Raw genomic sequence first — 27,768 nt, forward strand, 5'->3', positions numbered from 1 at the left:
GTAAAATGAAGCCTGCTCGATAGGCTGCTGACATAACGTAGTTTAGCATGAATTGTATTGATGCCGCCAGCAGGTCTGTATTTACGAATGTTCATATTTGTGTTCATGGCATTGAATTATTAACGCGGATAGCAACCACGTGAATACTTAATCAAAGTGTAGTTATGAATATAAACATTGAGTTATATATTTAGTCATCTAACGTAGAGTGGGATTAAAACGTGGTTATAGTTATTAACTATAAAATTGAATAAATATTTAAGACATAGGTACTAATCTGTAACAGACTAAATTAGCATTTATATTAATAAATATGATGATTTATTAATGAAATTTTTTATTTATTTAGAGCGCGACAAGTTTTATTATGATTATTTTTATATATTTTTCTAGCATGATAATATTTTTTAACATTACTAATGTTAATTCTTTAGTTGTGAAATAAAGGTTGCAAAGCTCTTAGAACAAATAATAAGATTCACTGTGTTCTGCAATTACGCATACAAATATGATTGAAGAACATTTTTTTTCGAAGTACCTATATATAATACGAATGACGAATTCTTGGGGAGATCACCACGATGGGCATATCTACTGTTTGTACTTTATTCTGCTTTTATGATATTTTTTCAATAAACAATGTATTTACCTTACCTACCTTTATACTACTTTATACCTTTTATAACAGAGTGTATATGCACTTTTGATGGTCATTGTCTGCCGCTGTTCATAAGTAACCGCAATTTCGAAGGAAGTGCAGGTTGCAAGTCTTATTATGAAAGATAGTTGTATGAATGTTTTTTTTTTATATTTCATGTGGCAATTGATTTCAAAATACTGTCGCTGTGAGTTGCTTTTATATGGTTGTCGTGTGTGGTGGAAATTGCTTGAAAATACTAAATGACTAATAAATGTCCAGTGAACCATGACTATCTAAATAACATATAGGTAATAACAATATAATTCATACCTAGTTCTTTACATTATGTAGAACTAATTAGGATTTTTGTCACTAAATACATATGTCAATCTCATTATATCTAACCTAATTATCACAAAACTAAAAATTCCTAAACAAAAACGAAATAATTACCGACAGAGAGGCAGTTCATACCGAGTTAAATGTAATTGAAGTAAGACACGATAATTTTAGTTGTATTGTTAAATATGCTATTAAAATTAATATTACAAAAGAAGAATAGATTAGAGAAAATGTAAGCAAATTGCCTAGTAGTTAGTAAAGAAATAATAAAGTGGAAAACATTTGCTTGTATACAAGAATGTGCAGTATATTGCAGAAAATTGAGCAATTAAACAATACGTAGAACATGTCAATTTTATTGTCCAAGTCAAACACCCTTCCTTGTTACCCCATCTGAGATTAATCACATGCAATGTGTTTTAGCATTCTTTATTTTGCAATTTCTTGTCAAAGACTAAGTTAACTATTAACAGAAGTGTTATCTACTTTATTGTTTCTGGAATCTTAAAGATATAATATAGCACATATCTACTATGTTTCTGAATATCTATCTATCATATCTATGTATTATTGATTTAAGGAACAAACATACATAAGAGGTACATGTAAGTTTATCTTCTTAAAGTAAATTTTCTTTGAATTCGTTTTATTTCCGAAATATTTAAGGCGTATAAATAATGCAACTTACCACAGCCAACACTTAACTTTAGTAATGACAGGATCCCTATATACATATATTAATCCTCTATTTTAGCTCTTTTCTTCCTAAAGTTGTACTTTCGCTACAAAGAACATGAGCAATAGGATTTATGAGGTTTTCTTAGTGCCGTTTCGTTTCTCTGTACCACGACCAAAATCGTTCAGTCTTTTAAAAGTGAAAACGTGCACGGGATTTACCTATCCAAGTAAATTTGGTTAACTAATAAACATATTTTGTGACAATAAATAAGATTACCTAATCATGGACATGTTCATTTTTATGAAGGATTTTACAAATAGTGGAGGACACAGTTAATAAAAAAATAAGTAAATTAATATTCAAGTAATATCTATTGCAGTTTGGATTTACGAAGTTGCCCTTCTGCAAGATTAAGTCAGTTACGTATATATACCTCCGGCACGCGCCACAATGGTGAAAGATAAAGTTACCTGATGTGCATCGAACTGTGAACCGAAAGTCTGGTGTTTACATGCGAAATAGACTTCGCATCCCAGTTCGTGTTTGGCTACCATAAGTCTCGCTTGTACAAGGATTGTTGTTGACACTAACTGACACTAAGGTATACCTGCGTAAATACCTGCATTTTTTACGATCGCGACCGCTAACGCAGAAACGTTGCAGTTTTAATCATTCTTGTTTTAGTTTGAAGTGATAATCGGATATTGGACAAAGTTAAGTAGATTTATGTAATAATATTTTATTAAGTTTCCAGTAATAATCTGTTTGTTTTTTGGAAAAGTCTGACATCAATTATGGGAAAGCGAGGAATAAGTTCGAGGAGGTAGGTAATTTGATTATTTGTTTCATGACGAAAAATAAAGGGAGAATTTGTTTATTTGTATCGTAAAATTAAAATCGGTTTCAATAAAAATCATGACGATGATTATTTAATTATAAAGACAAATATCTCGTTTTTCTTTTATAAAAGTAATTAAAAAAAAATTTTGTGTGTTGTGGTAAAATACACAATTTTGCCTTTTTCTTTAAAAAAATAATTATTCAAATAGGTACACTACTGGTGATACAGCGTAAGTAGTCACGGGTAAAGAAAAATACAGTTCAGTTCAACAATCAAAAGAATTAACAGATCTATAGAGAATTACTTCAAGAAGTCAGACAGACACCCCTGGTTTTATAAGCGGCAACGGTAACCGTTTACCATCAGATGGACCGTATGCTTATTTGTTACCGTATGTTTGTTTACGACATAAAAAAATAGTCCTTGTTTGGATTCAGTTAAAATAAAAACTTATGACATTTTAAGCCAAAATAATGAATTAGGAAGACAAAATCGTTTGCTTGGTCTATGCGTGGACCTCTGTCTCATCCTATTTCATTAAATTTTGACTAAAGAACCACAAGGGTATTATTATGGTTATGTTTGAAAACAACAATTCCCAAATTAAATTTATGTAAGAAAAAAATATACAAAATATTTTGTAAGTAAAGTTAAAAGATATATAATTAGTTACAACACGTGTATAGTCTGATTTAAGAATATCTAATACCTACTTTATCTAATAGTAATGAGGTTACGCGCTGCTTGTTTTGTGAATAATATTAGGTATGTATACGTACAAAAAAGACACCTTTTTGTGGTATAAGCAAACTGCTTCGTAATTTAAAAATAATTTTATAAACTTTTATGAACGGAAGATCTTAAGAAATCTTCATTAATTTCCTAGCCGGCTGTACTGATTTTGATTTAATGTTAAATATAAAAATAAAATGTAAAAAATCTAACTTTAAAAAAATCTGTTGAGTTTCTTGCCAGTTCTTCACAATTGAATCTGAACACTGAACTGGACTACTGTACGGTAAGGAAAAAAATATGAATGACAAAAACTTGACTTACATATGCGGCTAAAATGTCTTTAGGATTTTTTTTTTTAATTTGAATTATTATTTGCAGTATCTAGGTACCTATTTACCCAGCTTTTTAATAGAAATTTAGTAACAAACTGGGTACGTCAAACAATGTTCAAATAATTTGTATGTGATCTACCTAGTTTGTTTATGATATTATAATTATATCTTACTAAGATTATGAACGTGAAAGATTGTGAGTGTGGATGGATGGACCGATGTTTGTTGCTCTTTCACGGAAAAACAACTAAATAGATTTTAACGAAACTTTACAATAATATAGCCGAGGGCACAGCTACGTTATTAATAAAACAAAATACAACCTATAGCTAACTGCCATACATGTAGCATGTAGTAAGAGGGTCTAAGCACAAGATAAGTATCTGTAGCGTGTTGGTGTGCATCCATGCAGTAGTCGTGTTCCAACTTTCCACTGCTGTGACATTATATGTTTTTTTGTTATGAACGATAAAAGAGTGATTACTACCAGCACTGATGACACCAGTGAACGATGAAAGTATGAGAATGGAATCAGGTCAATCAGCTCATTATGTTGAATTCACAATGTTATCCAGGACTTACAGAGTACACGACGCAACAATAGAATTGATTGCCTATGTTACTAACAATTCCCTTTTTACCATTTTATATCATTAGTTCCAGACTTTTAATATATGACGAGAGTGAAATAAATCTGTTTTAGTATACTCGTGGGTAAATAATTATAAAAAATAACCCTGGACAATTAACACAGCGCCATCTAGTCTTACGGTAAGTTGTCATGGGTACTAGACAACTGATATAAATACGTAGATGTTTTTAAATACATAGATAACATACATAGAAAAAACTCAGACTGATACAAACAGTCGTACTCATGAATACAAATGTTTGCACCGTGAGAGGTCGAACCCGCGACCATAAGAAATAAAGCTAAACTGCTAAACTACCAAGGCCGTGGTCGTGCTCTATTATCTATAAATAGATGTACAGAGAAGCAGGTACTGTTGGAATATTTGCGATAATTTGAATAGTTATTACCTTTTTTTTCTATATAAGAATATTGAATTCAAACTATGTTAGGCGACCCTTTAAAAGCGTAAGGTGATGATTTGCATAGTTATACCACACATAATTATACCAACTTATAAATTTACATAAATAAATGCAATATAAGTTTCGCCCTACATTTTGGAATTGGTTGTAAAAAAATGAAACCTCACCAGATTTTAATGTCTATATTGTGGTACATTGCCACGAAATTGAGTATATACTTATAAGTACCCAAAACACCAAGTAGCTTTCAATGTGGTTTGTCTATCCACTTACTTATCGTATTTCAGATGTATATTTACTGAAGTTAAATAATACAATACACATCTTAATAATCTACATAAAATATAGTATAAACATTTGTTAACATATATCTACCTACATACACATGTTTAAATAGCATTTATTAAGAGAAACTTGTATATAAACTTACCTACTTGTTCCAAATTTTCATATTACAGATATGTTATAAGAACATAAGTAGGTAATGTAATAGTAATAAAATTAAAAATAAATTAAGATATGAACCTAAAAGTATGTAATTTAATTATTATCAATTTAAATGCTAATTTATTCATAAGAAATTCGTACTGTCTTAATTACTTAATATTAGGTATATGAAATTAGCGCAGAAGTTAATTATTTCATTCACGTTATTTAAACACTCAAAAATACTTATGACGTCATATTTGTGTGCCTTTGTGAACCACATTAAAATTGTAATGATGACTGTGCATATTTATTTTTATTAACAGTGTAACAAAAGAAATAAAATGCTTTGAATTTGTTCACAATCAGCAAACATAGTATATCTTACGTCAGTCCATTTCAGCGACCAAGCAATTTGCTTTGTAAATTGTGTTTCAGTTTATGAAGCAAACTGCTATATAGACTGTTTCAGTTTTTAAGGAAGACAAGGATAGAATAAGAGTCGTGATATCTTAGACCTCCAGAATAGGAATGCGTGGGTAGTATCACGGGTTTAATATGATACCGTGATGCCCATAATGATGTTCATGTATATTAGCGACGCTGATCATGATTATTTATCATCAAGTGGGCCGTCACAGATTGTTAATAATTCCAATGACATAAAAATACTTACTTAGCACAAATAGTATTGAGAAGAGCTACCCTCTTCTCAACCGACTATAAAAAAAAAGTCGTTCTGAATTTGACATTCTTTATATTAGTACGTTACTCGATCTACTTTTTAAAAATGAAATAACACCTATATATGGTAGGTATATATGGTTACTTCGGTTCGAACCCGCAACCAACGGAAGCCAATATCGTATGTTAAACCGCTTGACTATCAAGGTCATTAGCATTGATAATATGAATATTAATATTGACAATAATATTATGTGTAAATTTTATAACATGTTTCGTAACCTATTGAGCTAACCAATTAAAACTTTAAATTTATTCACTTTAAAACTAAAGTATCTTTACCCGTATGGGTACAGTTCTATCGTATTTTATAAAGTATTATTATTATCTTTGGAGATAAAAATACATCACCCAATATATATATTACAAAATCAATCTATGAATAAGAAAAAATCAATCTTTTCACTAACGAACTCTTTGGACTTCTGCATCTTAGTGGAGCAACTATATTCTGTACAATTCAGTATTATATACCCGTATATGTATCCCCATGGTAGAGCTTAGAAAATAAAATGTGCTAATATCTAGATATAATTTATGACTATAATTCTAAGATATTATGATATATACTTATTAAGACACTATCGTTACCCGCTAACTACCATCTCTGTCACAGTGTTAGTTTGGCTGGAAGAGATCTCTTTCAGAGATAAGTTCACAAGTACACGCTTGCTCACATTTTTGTATAACCATCTTTATTTTTAGTGTTACAAGTGAAATAAAGTATATATTATACTTGTCTAATTGAATCGAGTTTTTTGGTAAAGAGCCCTTTTAAATAAAATAAACGGTACCTCAAATTTTATATAAAAATACAGAAAGCTTTTTATACGTTAAAGTTGGATATTATATACAAATATTTTATTACCATATATGTATAAAATTCATCTATCGTTCAAGCATCCAAAACTCAATATCTTTAAAAATATTCATGTTTGTAATATTTGTAGGATAATGAATAATTCTTTAATTTGCTTGCGGAACATTCTTTGACCCTACGAGGTCAACAAGTACCTATTTGGCCCACAATCATGTGCAAGAACGTCATGGGATGACAATCAGCGACAGTTAGAGACAAGTGCGATAACTGTACCGTGATTGTGCGTCCCGTTGACTGCTTGCGTTGATTCTTGTTGGTACCTGTAATGTATATATATATATATATATATATATATATATATATATATATATATATATATATATATATTACTATCACCACTATCACAGGCTCTTGTTTGTTCTAGAAGAATAGATAAGAATCAATCTTACAGACAGATATATACCTTTCTAGCGAACTACCCGATCCTGGATTCTGGAGCTGTATGTTCTTATATAGAACATACAGGTTCTCAACGACATCCTTCCATAATTGTAATATACATTGCAGTTATGAATATTGTTTCCTCGTGTTCCTCAAACTACCAACTTCCTTTATTAACTATCAAGTTCCTGTTCCGCGCGTCCTGTTATCACTACCCTTCCCTGCATACTTTAGGCGTTAAATAGTCAAGAAATGAATTTCCAACAAGGATTAGTTAGGTTAGATTGACAGCAGACAGATGACTGGGGTAAATATAAATGCGATGAAAATAACAACAGAATATGAGTTTCTATAGTTAGTGCCAAAAAAAAAACTTATGCCTTCCTCCGGTAAAAAAAATAAGCCATACTTAATTTTATTTATTAAAATAAGTTAATTTGTATTTTAGGCCTAGTTATATGACCACAAAATATTAACTAATAAACTAGAGAAAGTGCTTTAAATTATGACACTATGGTACGTATCTGCTTAAATATGTGCATAAATTAAATTATATTTTCTAAGCCCATTACTTTCTTACACTGCACATAAGCAATTAATTGTAATTGTACATTACCACTGATCTATATTTATGAGTGAACTATATAATGAACCCTTAAACAAATATAATTGGAATTTCAGCAGATTTAAAAAGATTGTTCGCTACTTGAAATTCTTCTCCATATTTTCGCGACATAGAAGGCATGTAAGGCATGTCCACTTTTAAAATCGTCACTATGTCACATGATTTAATTAATAAAAAATGTGTTTTTGGAATATAGTAACTCTGCTGTCATATAAAAGACATTGTGTGAATCTTTAACTCTGAAATGGTATATTTGAATCCAATGCGGCAGGGGGTGATCCTATCCTATCCTTTATTTCATATCGGTGAGAGTCAGTTGTATAAATTGACGCATAATGTTTTTGGAGTTAGCCAGATTCAAAGTCGGACCTTTAGGTAGATTACGGGATAATAAACCACTAGGTTCCCAACAATATCGCAATTATTACATAGTATATATGCGATTGCACGTATATCTATGTTTATAATCTTGTGTTAATATGTTTCCGTGAAATCTTAACGAACTATCCGCAATTGCCATAGCGATCAATCATTACAATTATAAGGTACCGGCGCGGCGTATTGAAACAAATCGTTTGTTAAGATTTCAGTGAGTTGTTTGCATCATTGAAATCATCTGTAGTATCAACAACTCCAGATATAAACTGTTCGGTATAAACGACCGCAATCGCAAACGTTGGTTGCATGTGTTATTTTGTAACTTTAGAATGCTGTAGTTACATTAATTTCTTGTGTTTAGCGTAGGCACAAATAATAAAATAGAGCGGATTGAAGGAGGCCTACACCAATAAATTGGTTGATTATGGTTTAAAAAGAAGAAGGGTACACACAGAAACAAGTAAAATTTTAATTCAATACGAGTAAGTAGACGATAGGCGTGTATAATGTACTTGGCGTTTCAACCTGTTGTAATTACATTGTTACTGAACAATGCAAATGCAAATCAACAAAGAAAAGACAATTTCTAACTGAAATATCCCGGTAATCATAACCAATGAACTACAAGTTCATGACCTACATTAAGAAGTCCTAAACCTCCAAATTAAATGGGATTGTGTAATCTCTATACAATGACGCAAGGAAAACATTGCATGCACGCCATAGATCGCCAATAGAAACAATGGTCGAACAAGTGAAAGTGCAGTCTAATCACCGGACCGTTCTGCCTAGCCTATTGTTTCCATTTTCATTGTTTTCAGTACTGTCGGTCCTTGACGCCACCGGATTATACTTGAATTAAGTGTCGACAACTGTCTTCCTATACTTGTTATATATTCTCGACAACATTGGCATTGGGTAGCTACTGTAAATTAATTTATTTTATATTTTTCTATTTTAATTTTCAGGTTTGTACGAAGACAAGTAAATTAGGGGTTGTTATGCTACAATGAACTCTGAAGAAGTAAAGGAATGGATTCGAATACAAAAACGATTCTCTGGCTCATTCTCGTGACGTTTGAAGTTGCATTTGGACAATCTACGCCATGCCCCGCTCCAGATACAATATTACCTTGCATATGCACTAATCGCAATGAAGACATTCAAATATGGTAAGTAGCAAACATAAGTGCAAAAGAAATTTTGTGTTAAAAAAAATATAAATTTTTTTTAACTTTAGTTTGCTATAAATACAAAATAAAATAATATAATAAAACCTATCTAAAATGTAATAATCTAGTAATGAAGATCCATGCGTCAGAGTTTCAAGGATGCTCGCTTAATTTTAATATTTAGCTAAAAATACTTTAAATAAATTTATGATTAATTTTTAAATAAATTATTTAGTTTGTTGATTTAGTATATTCATAGCCTCCAGTCGTCGATGTATTTCAATTTAAACTATGTTTCTAGGTGTACACACAGCGATCTGCTGCAAGTTCAAAAAGGCATTCAGAAAATAGGGGATTATCTTAGAAAACCTATTGATGAATTGATCATTGAAAATAATTATCTACCGTCTCTACCTGGAAGAATATTTCAAAATGTAAAAATACTGCGATTGATGTTACGACATAATGGAATAGAGAGATTATCCGCTGCGTGGCTAGAATCGCAAGAGATGAATCTTGTAGAAGTATTTATTGTTGAAAATGATTTAAAGAATCTTCCTGCAGAAAGTATAATGAAACTGCAAAATCTACAAGCCATCACATTACAGTCCAATAATTTAAAGAGGATACCTACTCTTTCAAATATGCCAAAATTACGATACATAAATATACATTCGAGTTCTTTAAATGCAGTAAATGAACATACTTTTGAAAATTTGCCAAGTTTAGAAAGATTATTTGTACAAGGAAGCCCTAATCTTCGTATACTAAAGGAAAATGCTCTGTACAACTTGCCAAAATTGAGGAGGCTAGAAATAACAAATTGTGGAATTAATCAGATACACATGCGGGCTTTATCACTGCTTCCTGTATTAAATGAATTATCATTAAGTAACAATGAAATATCTGATGCTACTATGGTAGGAAGAGCTACTAGAGACCTACCACTTTTATCTCATTTAAACCTAAATAACAATGTCATAGATAAATTGAATGAAGGTGCTTTTGTTGATCAACCTATGCTGGAAAAATTATTTTTGTCAAATAATAATATAAATATAATACATCATGGAGCATTTCATAGAGTTCCTAAATTGAGAATAGTAGATCTAAACTATAATAGAATAAGTCAAATACACCCGGAATCATTTTTGCAACAATCAGGTAGTGGTGTAGAAGAATTGAATCTAATTGGTAATCAAATAATGCACATTTCTGAATTTAGAGCTTTACTTGACGCTTTACCACGATTAAAGTTTTTAGATATGAGTGACAACTTACTACAGGAAATTCCTCGAGGTGCCTTGAGAGGTCATCCTAGTCTTGAGAGGTTGCATTTAAATAAAAATAGTATTAAATATATTCAGGCAGATGCGTTTGTAGCCATGCCTGCTTTAAGGGAGTTACATTTGAGTAATAATTCTTTAAGTGATATGAATGAAGGACCATTCTGGAATCTTCCTGCTTTGAAAGGTTTAGATTTATCATTCAATTACTTTCAACGATTGCAACCTAAAATGTTATATAATCTACCAGCGCTGAGAAGAATAAATTTTAGCAATAATTTATTGACAATTATAGATCCAATAACTTTCATTGAATCTCCTTTGTTGGAATACATAAATGTATCAGGGAATGCTTTAGTTTCCATACATCCTGCCACCTTCAGAAACTTAGTAAACTTGTTTGAAGTCGATGCAAGTTCTAACAAGCTCATTGAATTTATACCTGGTTTACCAAGAGGATTGGAACAATTATATCTACAAAAAAATCAAATAACAAGTCTTCCAATTCCACCATCACCAGACTTTGATTTGCCTTCTTTAAGAACATTGGATATTTCTAACAACGGAATTCAAAAAATTGCATATGGAAGTATGAAAGGTCTTCACAATCTAAGACGTCTTTATATGAAACGCAATGGGTTAAGACAAATAGAAACAACAACTTTCAGTGATTTAGAACGATTGGAAATATTAGACTTGCGTGATAATCAAATAATTTCGGTTCACCCAAAAAGCTTCAGTAAACTTGTTCGTCTAAAACAAGTAAATTTACATGGAAATACTATTGACAATTTTGATTTCGTAGCAATACAAGAGAATGCTGCATTATCTACATTAGACTTTAGTAAAAATAAATTAAAAAGTTTCAGTCCAAATATTGTAAACAGAGCATTAGATGTCGAGATTTTGAATATATCTTCTAATAATTTGAATGAATTACCTGTCACATTAAATATATTGCCTAAGTTGAAAATACTAGATGCCAGTTACAACCATATCAAACATTTTGATGGCAATGTTATAAACAATATCCAATCATTAATGGAAATAAAAATGCCTTTCAATAAAGTAAATGAGTTACGTACAGGAAGCTTTAAAGATTTAAGGGACTTAAGTACAATAGATTTAGATGGAAATCAAATTGAAGTTATTCATCCGAAAGCAATTGTAAATCTACCTAATTTAGTATCTCTATATCTAAGTAGAAATCATATTATAGATTTACCTGATAATGTATTCTCTAATCTCCCGAAATTAAAAATAATAGAATTACAAGGAAATAGATTACAATATATATCACCAAGAGCTTTTGAAAACATTCCTCTAGTGCAGTACTTAAATATAAGTAACAATCAATTGAAAAATGTTGATAACTCAGGTTTAAGGTTGCTGACATCTTTGGAAGTCTTGGATTTGAGCTTTAATAAATTAACAAAAATAACAAAGAACTCTTTTCAGTACATGGAGTGGCTAGTTGAACTTAATTTGGATAATAATTTGATATGTTACATTAATGATCAACCATTTGATTCTATGTCGAGACTGAAAGTACTTTCATTGCGACATAACAAGATGAGTTTTGTGGCCGAAGATACATTCAGCAATTTAAGGAACAATATTGCTATATTAGATATCGATGGTAAGTAATTACATATTGTTACAAAAAATATAGTCAGTCAAATAACCATATATATATATATATATATATATATATATATATATATATATATATAAATATCCCCTTGGGCACTTTGTGGCTCAGACGTGCCGTATAGGTAGTTTTTTGTTGATCCTTTTTCACTTGTTGATCCGGAGGCCTTTTGTTGATCTAATGCCAGCTGACCATATATAAATGTTGATCCGTTTTGAGCCACAACTGTCACGACGAGTAATAATAATAATTAAGCGATTTATACACGATTTTATACAAATCCACCTTTTTGGCATACGAGCAGTTCTTGATCCAATTCAAACGGGCCAATCAGGGTGCAGCATTTGCCAAGGGCTTCCTCATTGGCACGTTTGGGCTACTACATTATGGCTACAGTAACTTAATAATGTCTAGCTAGTATTTCAAAAATAATAGTCTACCTAATCTAAATATTTATAGAAATCAGTCTGGAGTAACGTGACTCCAGATCAAACCTCAATACTTGTTATTTTTTGGATGGGAATCTTTTCTTTTGTAACAACGTTACTGAGCGAATAAAGAGAAGACGCAACGGCGGATCCAGGGGGGAGCGTCATGGAGGTCATGGGAGTCATGGGGGCGTCATGACTCTCCCCCCCCTTAGCCCAGAACTTAGGTAGACCACTAATTGAACTAAAAAATAATGAAACAGCAAATTTTTTTGCACGATCGGAGTGTTGGTGCAGTAGTATTAATTATAATTAAACATTGTTACTTAAAACATAACAGTTAAAGTACTATAACACTAAAAGCAAAATAGGTATTTTCAAAATACTTTTTCAAAATAAATTACCCTTTGAGTTTTTGTTCAAACCTCAGATATTATATTTATTTTAGGTATATCAATCAATACATAGTATAGCATAGTACAGTCTGTCTGTCTGTCTGTTTGTTCCGGCTAATCTCTGAAATAGCTGGACCGATTTTGACGGGACTTTTTTTGGCAAGTAGCTGATGTAATAAGGAGTAACTTACGCTACTGTTATTTTAGAAAAATAAAATAAAATTTCACGCGGACGAAGTCGCTGGGACCAGCTAGTCTATAGATATACCGAGATTTAATGTTTAAGTTGCTATTATGTTATTGACAAAATTTTACTGTAATGTTACTATTACGTTATCCTACACAATTTGTATTATTTTGGATGAATAAATAAATAAATAAATAATAATCTATACATCTATACATTTAATAAAAATTGGAGTGTCTGTTTGTAATATTGAAAAAACCGTTTTTTACTACATGCATATGAATATATATAAGGTACATATACCAAAATAACTATTTTTATAATTTTAGTCTGTCTGTCTGTCTGTCTGTTTGTTCCGGCTAATCTCTGAAATGGCTGGACCGATTTTGACGGTACTTTTTTTTGGCAGGTAGCTGATTTATAAGGAGTAACTTAGGTTACATTTATTTTAGAAAAATAAAGTTAAATTCCACGCGGACGAAGTCGCGGGAACACCTTGTTTTTAATAAAAACATCTTTTTTGTGGTACTTGAGAATGTTGAAGCCTGTTGTTTGTAATATTGAAATAACCGTTTTTTACTACTTGCATATGAATATAAATACGGTACATACACCAAAATAACATATTTTACAATTTTTGTCTGTCTGTCTGTTTGTTCCGGCTAATCTCTGAAATGGCTGGACCGATTTTGACGGGACTTTTTTTGGCAGGTAGCTGATGTAATAAGGAGTAACTTAGGCTACTTTTATTTTAGAAAAATAAAGTTAAAAACCACGTGGACGAAGTCGCGGGAACAGCTAGTGTATAATATATTAGAGATACCTACGTGTTTTTTTATTGATGACTAGCTGTACACGGGATTTCGTCCGTGTTGAATTTAACTTTATTTTTCTAAAATATAAGAAGTTAAATTCCATGCGGACGAAGTCGCGTGTACAGCTAGTTGTCGGTAGTCTAGCGATTTAGCTAGCACACTGCTTTGATTCCTGCTTGGTGGTCGAGGGTTCGATTCCTCGCACGCTGCAAACATTTGTATTCATGAGTATGATTGTTTGTAACGGTCTGGGTGTTTTCTATGTATAGATAATATATATGTATTTACGAAAAAAAATCTTTGTATTTATATCAGTACCCATAACATAATCTTCAGCTAGCTTAACTTTGGTCTAGATGAAGCTGTGTGAATTGTCCTGAGATTACTATTATTACTATAATAAATCTTTTCAAATCAGCCGATGTTTATTTTTGCCATAATACGTGCTGTTACCATGTGATAATATTACGTACGTACTTATTAAACTATTAACTTATTATTAAATTATTAACTATTTATACTGTTTTAAATGTGATGCGTTCATTATTTATATTTCCTTTGAATTAAAGACAAATGTATATATATATATATTTATATACACTTGCACACTTAGTTGATCCAGCCACGATCCGTAGATATTGCTGATCCACTGTCTCTCTCTTTCTATCACTATCTTTGTATTCTAATATGCGATGTTGCCGTTCCGGCCGAGACCATGCGTTGTTGCCAAATGTATTCGTTGATAGTAGTAGATACTTATACTCGATATATATTTTTTCAACAATTTCCTGCAATAGTGAATCCGTATCGGCATTTTTTTTAAATGCACAAAGATTTTTTGGCTCTGAATATATTTAAAAATCATTTACTTGTGTGTTGATGAATTTATATACTAGTACATGAAGTACCTAATACTTGTTTTGATTTGAATAGGTAGCGATATTATGAATTTATTATACGTAATCTAAAGATTTTGACGAAATAAAAGTAATTAGTTATCTGTTAACCTTGACTTCATGCTGGCACCAGTATTATCAGATGATGAACATACTCTTCGAAAACTTACAGCAGAAATATCGTGTTTGGACTCATTAGATAGGTCTCGATGAATAGAGTTTAAAAAACTTAAAATAAATGGTACATTAGAAATAATGTATAAAAACCCCTTACGTAAAATTCAACCACTTTAAACTTAATAATAATAATAATTAGGAAAAGAGAAAAGCTATACATGCACTGAAAGTAATTGATGCCTTCCACACAATATTTTCAGTATTAAACAACTCTGTTTGTTCAGTAAAAGTGTAAATACACTGGTAACCTTTAATCATATTTTATATGCAAACATTACATATACAAACACTAAAGTTTTATTTCAGAATAGCCAGTAGTTTTCAAGAAATAAGTCTTTGAAATTGTACGTGTAACTTATATATATACCTACTAGTTTTTTCACCATAACAAACAACACCAATATGGCCTAGTTAGTAGTTTACCTGTGTACCAATTAATAATAATAGTAATCTCAGGACAATTCATACAGCTTCATCTAGACCCAAGTTAAGCTAGCTGAAGATTATGTTATGGGTACTGATATAAATACAAAGATTTTTTTCGTAAATACATATATATTATCTATACATAGAAAACACCCAGACCGTTACAAACAATTTAATAATAAGTTAATAGTTTAATAAGTACGTACGTAATATTATCACATGGTAACAGCACGTATTATGGCAAAAATAAACATCGGCTGATTTGAAAAGATTTATTATAGTAATAATAGTAATCTCAGGACAATTCACACAGCTTCATCTAGACCCAAGTTAAGCTAGCTGAAGATTATGTTATGGGTACTGATATAAATACAAAGATTTTTTTTCGTAAATACATATATATTATCTATACATAGAAAACACCCAGACCGTTACAAACAATCATACTCATGAATACAAATGTTTGCAGCGTGCGAGGAATCGAACCCTCGACCACCAAGCAGGAATCAAAGCAGTGTGCTAGCTAAATCGCTAGACTACCGACAACTAGCTGTACACCCGACTTCGTCCGCGTGGAATTTAACTTCTTATATTTTAGAAAAATAAAGTTAAATTCAACACGGACGAAATCCCGTGTACAGCTAGTCATCAATAAAAAAACACGTAGGTATCTCTAATATATTATACACTAGCTGTTCCCGCGACTTCGTCCACGTGGTTTTTAACTTTATTTTTCTAAAATAAAAGTAGCCTAAGTTACTCCTTATTACATCAGCTACCTGCCAAAAAAAGTCCCGTCAAAATCGGTCCAGCCATTTCAGAGATTAGCCGGAACAAACAGACAGACAGACAAAAATTGTAAAATATGTTATTTTGGTGTATGTACCGTATTTATATTCATATGCAAGTAGTAAAAAACGGTTATTTCAATATTACAAACAACAGGCTTCAACATTCTCAAGTACCACAAAAAAGATGTTTTTATTAAAAACAAGGTGTTCCCGCGACTTCGTCCGCGTGGAATTTAACTTTATTTTTCTAAAATAAAAGTAACCTAAGTTACTCCTTATAAATCAGCTACCTGCCAAAAAAAGTACCGTCAAAATCGGTCCAGCCATTTCAGAGATTAGCCGGAACAAACAGACCGACAGACAGACAGACAAAAATTATAAAAATTGTTATTTTGGTATATGTACCTTATATATATTCATATGCATGTAGTAAAAAACGGTTTTTTCTATATTACAAACAGACACTCCAATTTTTATTAAATGTATAGATGTATAGATTATTATTTATTTATTTATTTATTCATCCAAAATAATACAAATTGTGTAGGATAACGTAATAGTAACATTACAGTAAAATTTTGTCAACAACATAATAGCAACTTAAACATTAAATCTCGGTATATCTATAGACTAGCTGGCCCCAGCGACTTCGTCCGCGTGAAATTTTATTTTATTTTTCTAAAATAACAGTAGCGTAAGTTACTCCTTATTACATCAGCTACTTGCCAAAAAAAGTCCCGTCAAAATCGGTCCAGCTATTTCAGAGATTAGCCGGAACAAACAGACAGACAGACAGACAAAACTTGTAAAATATGTTATTTTGGTGTATGTACCGTATTTATATTCATATGCAAGTAGTAAAAAACGGTTATTTCAATATTACAAACAGACACTCCAATTTTATTTACATGTATAGATGTATAGATTAAAAAAAAAAGTAACAGTCATAAGGCTAGTCGTATGCCTAATATATATAATAATGTAATAAATTCATTTAAACAGAAATTGCGGGAACATTATTTAAATTTGTAACTTTTTTACTGTCCTTCTCCTTTTTTCACATCTTTCTGTTATATCCATATAGTTCTCTCTATATTTTCTGATTTTCTTACTTTCAATTTGAGACTGTACTTATAATTTGATTATCGGATCATTATGTATTTACTTATATATAATATTTATACATTTATGGGTTATATTTAGATATATATTTATGTATGTATATTGTTATTTTTTTATAGAAATGTATATTTTGCTTATCTTTATTATCTTTATAAATCTTTTTTTGACATTTCTTATTTATATTAGTGCACCGCCAATAATCTTTCGCTGCACCACTCATGGTTGCCTGGTAAATAACGCGGCAAAATATTAAGTCCGCCACATGTACAAATTTTTTTGTGCATTAAAGTTAAAGAAATAAAAAAATACAATACTGTTTAATGAAAATGCGTGTTGTCTAGTGCTTTGAGATGTATCAAAATAAGGTCAACAAAAAAGTCCGTGATGGTATATGTCTATCTCTTAAGGATAACCAACAATAACCATTTTTTATCTTTTACATTTTACGGGATTTTTTTTATCGTATGTTTCCCTTAAAATCATGTAAACTATATGTTATTATGTCATAATCTAAAGAAATAATAATATTTTATAGTGACATATCCACTATAAAATACCAAAAAGTAGCAATGTAATTCGTTACGCGCGAATCAGGTGTTATAAGGTCAAAGGTCGGTGCACCCCGCGTATTTGATAAATAGTGCTTCTCTGGATGTCTTTAAGAGAAAATGGCAGTATGTACGTGTATATGTACAAGTCCTTAAGTGTTAAGTTTTTCAAATGTACATACAGTAAAGAATAAATATTTTTAAGTACAGTACTTACGTACATTAATATAATACCTACTTTTTACTTGTATCTATTGTTATCAAAATTAAATTATAAGTTCTTAACTTGACCACGACTATGTGACCCTCTCTTGGCGCCAAAACGAGTGAAAAAATGAACAGCATACGACGACGACGCAGTACCTATAGAGTGGAGCAACTGCTTATTCAGTTTTATTCAACTATTTAGTCCCTCCACCGTTACAATGAATGGAGGCGGATATTACAATGTACATAGCATTGCGAATATAAAATATCTAGATTAGGTATAATAAATTCATAATTCATAGGCCGTTACGGTATCAGAGCCAAAGTCTTCTTTCTTTGTTTATGTACTGTTAGATGCGACAGCGACTTTGTTTTTATATTACTATGTAATGATTGATATACCTAAAATAAATAAAATATCTGAGGTTTGGACAAAAATTCAAAAGGTACTTAATTTTTAAAAAGTATTTTGAAAATACCTATTTTGCATTTAGTATTTGAAATACAAAACACAAAACTATTTTTGTTTTTAGAGTGACATTTCTATGAATTCACTGTCGATAGCGAGCGGTGCGATGGAAAAAGATAACCGTTTATAAAAATATAATAAATAACCCTGGACAATTAACCCAGACTGATACTGAACTGATATAAATAGATATTTTTATTTTGTAAATACATATATAATATACATATAAAACACCCAGACCGATGAAAACAATCGATGACCGATGAGTACAAATGTTTGCATCGTGCGAGAAATCGAACCCGCGACCATCGGATGTAAAGCGGTGTGACCACCGAGGCAGTCGAAATATATAAATAATCTTATGAATTTAATTTATTCTAATTTGTTTGTGTGCGCGGGGTGCGGTGTACGGTGCTCCCCCTGTCTCCACCGTTGCTGGAGCTTGCATGTATGGAGCATTGCGAATATAAAATATCTAGATTAGTAAATTCATAATTGATAGACCGTTACGGTATCTATATATATTCGGATTAAAATAAGTATCGCAGTAAGGACCAGTATATAAAGTGATCAACACAATTAACTGATTTTTGAAATATATATACAGAGCCAAAAAGTCTTTGTGTATTCAAAAAATATCTAATTTGTTTGTGTGCGCGGGGTGCGGTGTACGGTGCAGGGGGGACCCTGCCTCCACCGTTGCTGGAGCTTGCATGTATGGAGCATTGCGAATATAAAATATCTACATTAGTAAATTAATAAAGTCATAATTGATAGACCGTTACGGTATCTATATATATTCGGATGAAAGTAAGTATCGCAGTAAGGACGAGTATATAAAGTGATCAACATAATTAATTGATTTTTGGAATATATTCAGAGCCAAAAAGTCTTTGTGTATACCAAAAATTTAGCCGTTCGGAGCCATTCAGTCACGAATTATTAGTAAAAAAAGTGTCGAGTATATCGTACTATCGACGAATATATATGGCCACATCGCAAAATAGAATGCGACGTTGCCATACCGCCTGAGATATACGCGATAGGAGTCAAGTTATTCAGTGCAAAAGGTGGAATCGGCAAGTGTGTAGGTTGTGGCGTGATCAACAAAGTGCCCAAAGAGGTGTTTATATATATATATATATATATATATATATATATACAGACTCCTAGTCTAAGGGTCTACCTCCATTTATCTAACTAATTTAGGTAATTTAAAATTATATACAAAACATTTGTGAATCATTTTATTCATGTTTAATGTCCACTGATTCGAATGAATTGCTATAAAAAAATAAGGCCATTATACTTTCAGATTTCGAAAGTTCATCTGATGTCGTTTAAATATATTGTTTCAGGAAATCCATTGATTTGCAATTGTGGAATCATTTGGTTCAAATCTTGGTTATCTGAATCTACCTCAGTTGGTCCAAAGTGTGTTGATGGTACATATGTAAAAATGATGCCATTTTCGCGAAATGATTGTGCAAATGTACGAGTACATAATGAAGATGTAAGGTCTTGTTTGACCCATGAAAATGAAGCATTATTGCCAAATCTAGCGACATCACAAGTCTTCTCCTCCCTTGACAAAATAAAAGATTACACAACTCAAATAAAGAATAACTATCATGTTAATAAGATAAACAATAGACCATCTCCAGAAGAATCTGAATACTTTTACGATGAATACGTTGATTATCCCTATAATGAGACTTTAATAGAAGGTTTAAATAATGATATAAATCTTATACAAAGTAACAAATCTCATGAAAATCAAGGTATACCAACACTCTATGCGGAAATGAAAAATACCACAAACAGGAATCCTGTGAAACCAAATGTACCATCACACCCTACAAGTGGTTTTACATTTTTCGGAATGCCTTTACCTTCCCTTGATATGGGGAAATTATTGAATAATGGACGTAAAGTAGATTGGTCAGAGAACAGAAATTCACAACACAAATATCAAAATCCAGAAACACCGAAATTTGAAACTGGTGGATTTGCGCCAATGTTACCTACTACAGCGGGTGGTTTTAAACCAATACCTAATCCAACAGTCAATATATCACAAAAAAGTGTCAGTGACCAAGGTGTAAATAATTATAGTACTAATGATAATATTGGACAGTCGATTAAAATTGTCGCAACCAAACCACCAATTAACAAAATGCACAATAGTACAACTCATCAAAAAATAAAAAGTGAAATTCATGAACTCCAAGCATATCTTGATGATGACAATAGCACCCACGTAGCCTATAATAGGACCAAAAACATAGAAGAGGAAAAGACAGAACCTAATAATTTGAGCAAGTATAATTTGATGGAATCAAACCTAACTATAACTCAAGTCACTGAAAAGGAAGGCATTTTGATAACTACAGATACTACGAATGACATGTCACTACAAGCGTGGCTAGAGACAAGCAGCAAGGCTTACTCTACTAGGCCCGTAACCTCTAAACCGATAATAAAGAAGCATGTGGAACATGATCAGCCAACGGCTTTGTCGGCAATATTAGTACCTAGTAATGAAGAAGCAGGAAAGAAAAATTATACTACAAATTATAAGCGACCGGCAACTATTACTAAAGTGAATATGCCGCATGCATCTCATTTTGACATTCAAGACAGTAATTATTCACCAGTTATTAACAGGGAAGCTAAAACAAGATTTTCAGATGTAACCAATTCAGGAAATACCAAAACGAGACAAATTAATGATAAAGACTGGTATTATAAGAATTATAATAATACAAATATACCACCCTACATTGCACCCGGTGTACAAACATCAAACAGTATTAGATTATTAAATAACATATCTGTATCATTCATTACGTTGTATTATTTTATACATTACGTAATTTAACTGTAATTTTGTAAACTATTCATTGGGTAAAAATATGATGTGTACTTTATATGTAGCATATAACTGATGTCCATAAGTGATGCACCCCTGAATATGCTATATAGTTCATAGGCAAATCTGGTACTTATTGATTATTGCCTTACTTAGCTGTTCTTTGGTTATTACATTAGAGGACGCAGAAAATATTATATTGACAGGAATAATCATTATTGCAGAAACTACCTATGAGCTACAAAAATGAAATATCTTCTACATTGCATTAGAAGATCCACAAAAAATATGATAGTATACCTACTTAGAAATGATTTATTTACCATATTTATGTAGAAAATAATGCAATAATAAAAACAGTGGGTTTAAAGTTGAATAACCAATGTGCATATACCGAATCTCCATATCGTAATTGCCTGATACACAGACAATCTAAGTATTTGGTAGTATCTGCACAATTATTAAATACCTTAAAATAATACGTAGTATATTAAGTAGTAACTAATAATAATATTTCTTTAGTTTAGTGTCAATATCTATGTAATTTACATATATTAGTTAAATAAAATATCTTAAATGAAATGTAGTTTTCTTCTATTTTGACGGCCTCGACCGTTTAGCGGCTTAGCACACCGCCTTATTTCGCGATGATTTCGGGTTCGATTCCTGGTACAAACATTTTTATTCGTCTGGGTGTATTCCTTTACATTTGTTTTACTCAAAACACGAGCTCAGCTTAGATTGGAACTCGTGTCCCAAAAAAAAGATGTTGTGGAGTCAATTTTCAGCATTATTATTCATATGTCTGCAATCCATGTCTATTTTAAAGTAAAAATTAAGATTCGTTACAATTTCAAATGATAAATAATTGAGTAATGAGTGGTGTTTCCATGTGCATTTTAAAGTTGCCATTTCGAAGGGAAAGCATTTAGTATTATAAAATAAATTAGTTTAATAAAATAAATAATGTATTTTTTAATTTTTATTTAACTATAACATTTAAGTATTCCTCATTATTGGTAACATTGAAAAAAATATTTTAGTTTGTATGTTTTGGCAATACATTGTAATGGTAAAAAGTAGGTAGATGGTAAGGAATTGAAATCTCATATTAATTATTACCATTTTATCTTAAAATTACTGCCATATTCACTTAGGAAGAAAAGGTAGGACTAAATAAAAAGAAGGAATTTGATAATGATGGTTGAAAGAGAATTTGGTATGGAATATTGAGAAGTAATGTATTAAACTCAAGCAGCCATAAAGAAAGTCCTATTAAATAGGAGTTTGATTTATGCACTTTTGTATTTTAATGATATATGTAATAATAGCTGATTATTTTATGAAATAAAACAATAATGCTCTGATTTATATCAATTTGCAATGACCCCTTATCCCTATAATTCATTACTTCATTTGTTTTATAATGCAAATTTTTATATTGTAATAAATTATGGTCATTGATATAGATGGAATATAAAGTGAGAGAGTGCTTTGCCTCATTTACTATTGTAGTGGAAGTAATGTAAAGGGACTGGGAGAGAGCAGGTACAGGAAGTAGAGGTTGAAGTCAGATTTTTTAAAAAGTAGGATAGATTCCAATTAACCAAATTAAATTATGAAGAATAATCAAAATAGTTAACATTTTGTACTTCTACATGTAACAGGTGGTAAATCAATTACTCCTATAACCCTGGTTTAAAAGATATATAACTATTGCTATTTAGAAATTTGGTCACATTCAAAATTAGAGACAAAATATTTCCTTCTGAACCAGAGAGCTTACAACATACTAAGATAGTTAATTCGATGATGAATTAAATAATATTTTAACAAGAAATAAAAAATCAAGAGGTTTCCATGAAGTATGATTTCAATTTATCTAGTGCCTTATATCTATGAGATATTTTATTTTTTTCTTCCTTTGGTAATTCAGAATATGTTCTATCATAACCGTCAGGTTGAAAGACACAATCCCAACCAAAATCTCTCGATCCTCTGGGAGGCACAATTGTTCCTTGGGTTTTTCCTTGAAATATCTTAACATCTTCACATGCTTCATCGCCAGCACAATAAGCAAACGTGCAAACTGCTTCAGCAGATTTATCTTCCCATCCTTCTAAAAGTTTAATAAGTCCTTCAGGTCCTAATTTTTCTAAGAACCATTTGATATATGGCCCGGGAAGTCCATTCAATGCTCTAAAACAAAGACATGTATCTTCTACAATCACAGGTTTTTTAAGGCGGCGAGCAGCTTCTTGACATTTCTGGATAGACACCTCATCGATTTCTCCTTGTAATTCCGGTAAGTCCAGTTTATGATTTATAACTTCCAAAGGGAAGTTATTACCGAGTATAGCCCTAACCTCTTCTAATTTCTTCACATTACCCGTAACAAACGTAAGTGTTTTGGTCGCCATTCTTTTTAGAATTTGCATGTATTAATCGTACATGTTCAATGAAAAAAACTTAATACCAAATTGTGAGATAAAAAAATGTGTTAACAAATTTCAAATGAAATAAATATAAATAGATTTTCGTTTTTATAGGAAACAGTGTTGCCAAATAAGTTTTGCAAGCCCAAAGACTAAAGTAAGTATAAGCAAGTCCAAAGGCTGAATAGCGATGTCTGACGATCATCAAAATAAAACAATTTACATAATAAATGTGTAATATTAAATCATTATTTTGATTTATTATAAAGGAGTAACTTGAAATAATTATCTTCAATTAATACTGATTTTCATTGTTTCATTTTACTTTAATGTAACAATGGCAACACGTTGTTAAAATAAAATTTATCATCCAGAGATGTAAAGCACAATATTAAAATTAAAAAAATAATAGTCAATTACTTTTTTTCCGGTTTTCATTATAATAATAACCAGTTTTCATAAAAATAAGCAAAGTGACCTATTATTAATTAGTAAACTGATTATATTCATATATTAAAACTGTTATCATTGTGAAATACGGTAAATGTGATTTTTTTTACTACAGTAACACCGCAGTGCGAAAGAGACCAACTCCTATATGACCATTTCTTGCGATAATGTTGAATAATAAGGTTAAATTTTCCTTCAATATGAGAATAAAATACTACTGCTCACCATAGAAAACGCCAAAATAAACCTTTAAGGTAAACCTCCACGCGGTGTACCTGGTGGATTTGCCATCCTCTATTGGAGCACCACCAACATCAGCGCAGGCGGATGTACCATTTAAACTACAATAATTTATTGTTCTGTGTACACACCATAGAGTCAATATACAGATTAAAAGCTAACATGCTATCTGTGACTACTAACGTCACTGTCAATAATCGTAAGAGAATGACTGTCAAAATTTTATTTGTTGTTGATGACTTGCTTCCTTTTTCTTCGTTAGTTCTTTGATAATATAGTTAAAAAGAAATAAATCGTTTTAATAATTTATTTAGAATTCTATACAGTATCCAAATAGGAAATCTGAATAATGCCTAGTCAAGAAATTGTTACCACAAAGGTTGTGGTTCACCCACTTGTTCTGCTGAGTGTCGTGGACCACTTTAACCGAATGGGCAAAATTGGTAACCAGAAACGAGTTGTTGGCGTACTTCTGGGCTGTTGGAGAGCTAAAGGTGTTCTCGACGTGTCTAACAGTTTTGCAGGTGAGTCCATATTTAACGTTTTGTCATGCTGGGATATGATGAAGGTGGAATTTAAGTTGTTCTAGGTATATACTACTTTTAATAAATCCACATAGTAATTTTGTAAATATACCTATTTCGTCTAATTATTGTTATCAAAGTGTTTGTTTGCACTCTCTGACATGATAGTGAAATTGAGGGATGAATAGAAATTTAATAATAGCAACTAAAATCACAGGTATCATGCCCAATGCAGTCCATTGTTTATAGATTATTGTGTTATTGTGTTAATCATAGTACATAGTAATACATAGTAACTTTCATCTTGTGAACTATAAGCTGATTTCCAGTTAATTTGGGTTGTCTAAAAAAATTATTCCATTATTGTTATTTATAACTAATTATAAAAATATTTCATTTTCAGTTCCTTTTGATGAGGATGACAAAGATAAATCTGTATGGTTTCTGGACCATGATTACTTGGAGAATATGTACGGTATGTTTAAGAAGGTGAATGCTCGTGAGAAAGTTGTGGGCTGGTATCACACTGGCCCTAAACTTCATCAGAATGATGTGGCCATCAATGAACTAATCAGACGCTACTGTCCAAATTCAGTACTTGTCATTATTGATGCTAAACCCAAAGATCTGGGTCTACCCACTGAAGCTTATCAGGCAGTAGAAGAGGTACATGATGATGGCAGTCCTACTACAAGAACTTTTGAGCATGTACCTAGTGAAATTGGTGCTGAGGAAGCAGAAGAAGTTGGTGTTGAACATCTTTTAAGAGATATCAAGGATACAACAGTTGGTAGCCTTTCTCAACGTATAACAAATCAGTTACTCGGATTACGAGGCCTTCACTCTCAATTGAATGAGATCCGAGATTATTTAATACAAGTTGGTCAAGGGTCTTTGCCAATGAATCATCAAATCATTTATCAACTGCAAGATATATTTAATCTTTTGCCTGATATTGCTAATGATAACTTTGTTGATAACCTTTATATCAAGACTAATGACCAGAGTCTTGTGGTGTATCTTGCTGCACTTGTAAGATCAATAATAGCATTGCACAACCTTATCAACAATAAAATTACTAATAGAGATGCAGAAGAAGGAAAAAAAGAGGAATCTAAAGATAAAAAAGAGAAAAAGGATGACAAAGATGATAAAAAAACCGAGGACAAAGTGAAAGGAGAGAAGAAAGAAAAAGAGGAAAAGAAAAAGTAATTTTTAATTAGAGAAATTAGGTTTAAGTTTTCAATGTAATGCTGAATTATTTTTAAATAAACTGTGTTTACTAATGTGAATCACATTTTTATTCACTAGTAAATGTACTGAGTAGGTAACATAAATTTTAAATGACAAATTCTAAATGACAAAAGATTAGTCTATATACATAGTTTTTATACTTTGCTACATATGTGACAATTCTACCCAAGTTAATAATAAAATTTGTTAATGACAAAATTTAATTATCCATTGCATGTCAGTGAGGACTAAATGTGAGGGACAATTTTAAAGCCAACTATTGTACCACATTCAAGGCAACATAAATAAATAAATAGAATAGAGAACATTACTATTCCAAGATTTTGTAAAAAGTCGCTGTAAAATGGCAGACTAGAAGCATGAAACCTTAGTTCTCCGCAATCCAATGTAATTATGGTATCACGGTCCTCATTTGATATTGTGGTATTCATGGTCCTGTTCATATAAGTATTTAAGCGATGGTTACCAGCAGTTACCAGAAACTATCAGTAGTTATCAGTTTAACATTTCAAATGCATAAAAAAGTGTTACTTAAGCTTTTTCATATATAGTTTAATGGATCCACTTGATCCTCATGGAAACCTAGTCATTTAGGTTTCCATGACTTTATTGACCTTGCTATGATCCTCATTCCATCTCCGCTAGAGTCCCACCAACGTACACTATTACGGCATACTCGCAATTCCCTCAACATCTACAAAAAATTGAACAAGATTATCAAAACAGTATGTTATCAAAAATCGCAGAAATTAAATCTACGTAATCGCATTGATGGAATGGAGGATTGAATAGATAATGATGATAGAGATGATTACGTTTATCAATGGAAAAAAAATAACTAATTATACTTTTTTTTTTTTATCAAATTCAGAAAGGATTCTTGTTTTCTATATATTTTGCAAATTGTTTCCAAGAAGAAAATAGGAAAATCTAGAGGATACAAAAGATGTTCTTGTTAGCAGAGTATCAATCTAATAATAAGATCAATCTCTAATAAAAGTGTCTAACTTCTTTTTTCCATTCATAGCAGAGCAAACCTCCATGGAAATACTTTCGGCAGCCGCGGTGGTCTAGCGGTTTGATTTCGATGGTCGCGGATTCGATACTTCGCACGATTAAAATATTTGTATTCATTGGTATTGGAATGGGCGTTTTCTATATATATTTATTATGTATGCATTTTAAAAAATATCTAAGTACTTATTAATATCAGTAGGCTAGTACCCTTGATATCAGTTACGTAGTAGTCTAGTAGTAGTAATAAAACAAGTTTTGCTTACTTGGGACTACATGACGCTGTGTGAATTTTCGTTAGTTATTATTATTAATACTGTATCTCTTTAGATAATTATTATTATTATAGC

The 27,768-nt window shown here is 31.3% G+C and overlaps 3 protein-coding genes and 1 long non-coding RNA gene across 4 annotated transcripts; 2 read left to right on the top strand and 2 right to left on the bottom strand.

Moving 5' to 3' along the window:
- Window positions 1-9,091: 9,091 nt before the first annotated feature.
- LOC131852577 (protein artichoke) lies at window positions 9,092-22,405 on the top strand. The gene is made up of 3 exons (XM_059203247.1): window positions 9,092-9,231; window positions 9,533-12,156; window positions 19,988-22,405. The coding sequence occupies exons 1-3, from the start codon at window positions 9,092-9,094 to the stop codon at window positions 21,508-21,510; spliced, it is 4,287 nt and encodes a 1,428-aa protein (XP_059059230.1). The 3' UTR covers window positions 21,511-22,405.
- A 316-nt stretch (window positions 22,406-22,721) lies between these two features.
- Window positions 22,722-24,065, bottom strand: LOC131852679 (inosine triphosphate pyrophosphatase). The gene has a single exon (XM_059203392.1). The coding sequence runs from the start codon at window positions 23,937-23,939 to the stop codon at window positions 23,349-23,351; it is 591 nt and encodes a 196-aa protein (XP_059059375.1). The 5' UTR covers window positions 23,940-24,065; the 3' UTR covers window positions 22,722-23,348.
- A 770-nt stretch (window positions 24,066-24,835) lies between these two features.
- Window positions 24,836-26,444, top strand: LOC131852596 (26S proteasome non-ATPase regulatory subunit 7). The gene is made up of 2 exons (XM_059203282.1): window positions 24,836-25,150; window positions 25,554-26,444. Exons 1-2 carry the CDS (start codon window positions 24,976-24,978, stop codon window positions 26,360-26,362), a joined length of 984 nt encoding a protein of 327 aa, XP_059059265.1. The 5' UTR covers window positions 24,836-24,975; the 3' UTR covers window positions 26,363-26,444.
- Window positions 26,445-26,815: 371 nt separating this feature from the next.
- LOC131852597 (uncharacterized) lies at window positions 26,816-27,755 on the bottom strand. Its single transcript, XR_009357946.1, has 2 exons — window positions 27,685-27,755; window positions 26,816-27,098 (listed from the first exon to the last, which is right to left on the bottom strand). It is a non-coding gene; the product is annotated as an uncharacterized LOC131852597 (long non-coding RNA).
- Between the last annotated feature and the right edge of the window lie 13 nt (window positions 27,756-27,768).

Source organism: Achroia grisella, unplaced genomic scaffold (genome assembly GCF_030625045.1).
Source record: "Achroia grisella isolate CSIRO2021 unplaced genomic scaffold, CSIRO_AGI_Agris_v1 utg856, whole genome shotgun sequence".
Taxonomy (NCBI): domain Eukaryota; kingdom Metazoa; phylum Arthropoda; class Insecta; order Lepidoptera; family Pyralidae; genus Achroia; species Achroia grisella.

Excerpts from the sequence above, each read along its gene's own strand:
- LOC131852577 (XM_059203247.1), top strand. The coding sequence starts at position 9,092 with ATGGATTCGAATACAAAAACGATTCTCTGGCTCATTCTCGTGACGTTT. Across the intron at positions 9,232-9,532 it reads AATGAAGACATTCAAATATG|GTGTACACACAGCGATCTGC; the intron begins GTAAGTAGCAAA and ends CTATGTTTCTAG. Across the intron at positions 12,157-19,987 it reads TGCTATATTAGATATCGATG|GAAATCCATTGATTTGCAAT; the intron begins GTAAGTAATTAC and ends ATATTGTTTCAG.
- LOC131852596 (XM_059203282.1), top strand. The coding sequence starts at position 24,976 with ATGCCTAGTCAAGAAATTGTTACCACAAAGGTTGTGGTTCACCCACTT. Across the intron at positions 25,151-25,553 it reads CGTGTCTAACAGTTTTGCAG|TTCCTTTTGATGAGGATGAC; the intron begins GTGAGTCCATAT and ends TTTCATTTTCAG.
- LOC131852679 (XM_059203392.1), bottom strand. The coding sequence starts at position 23,939 with ATGCAAATTCTAAAAAGAATGGCGACCAAAACACTTACGTTTGTTACG.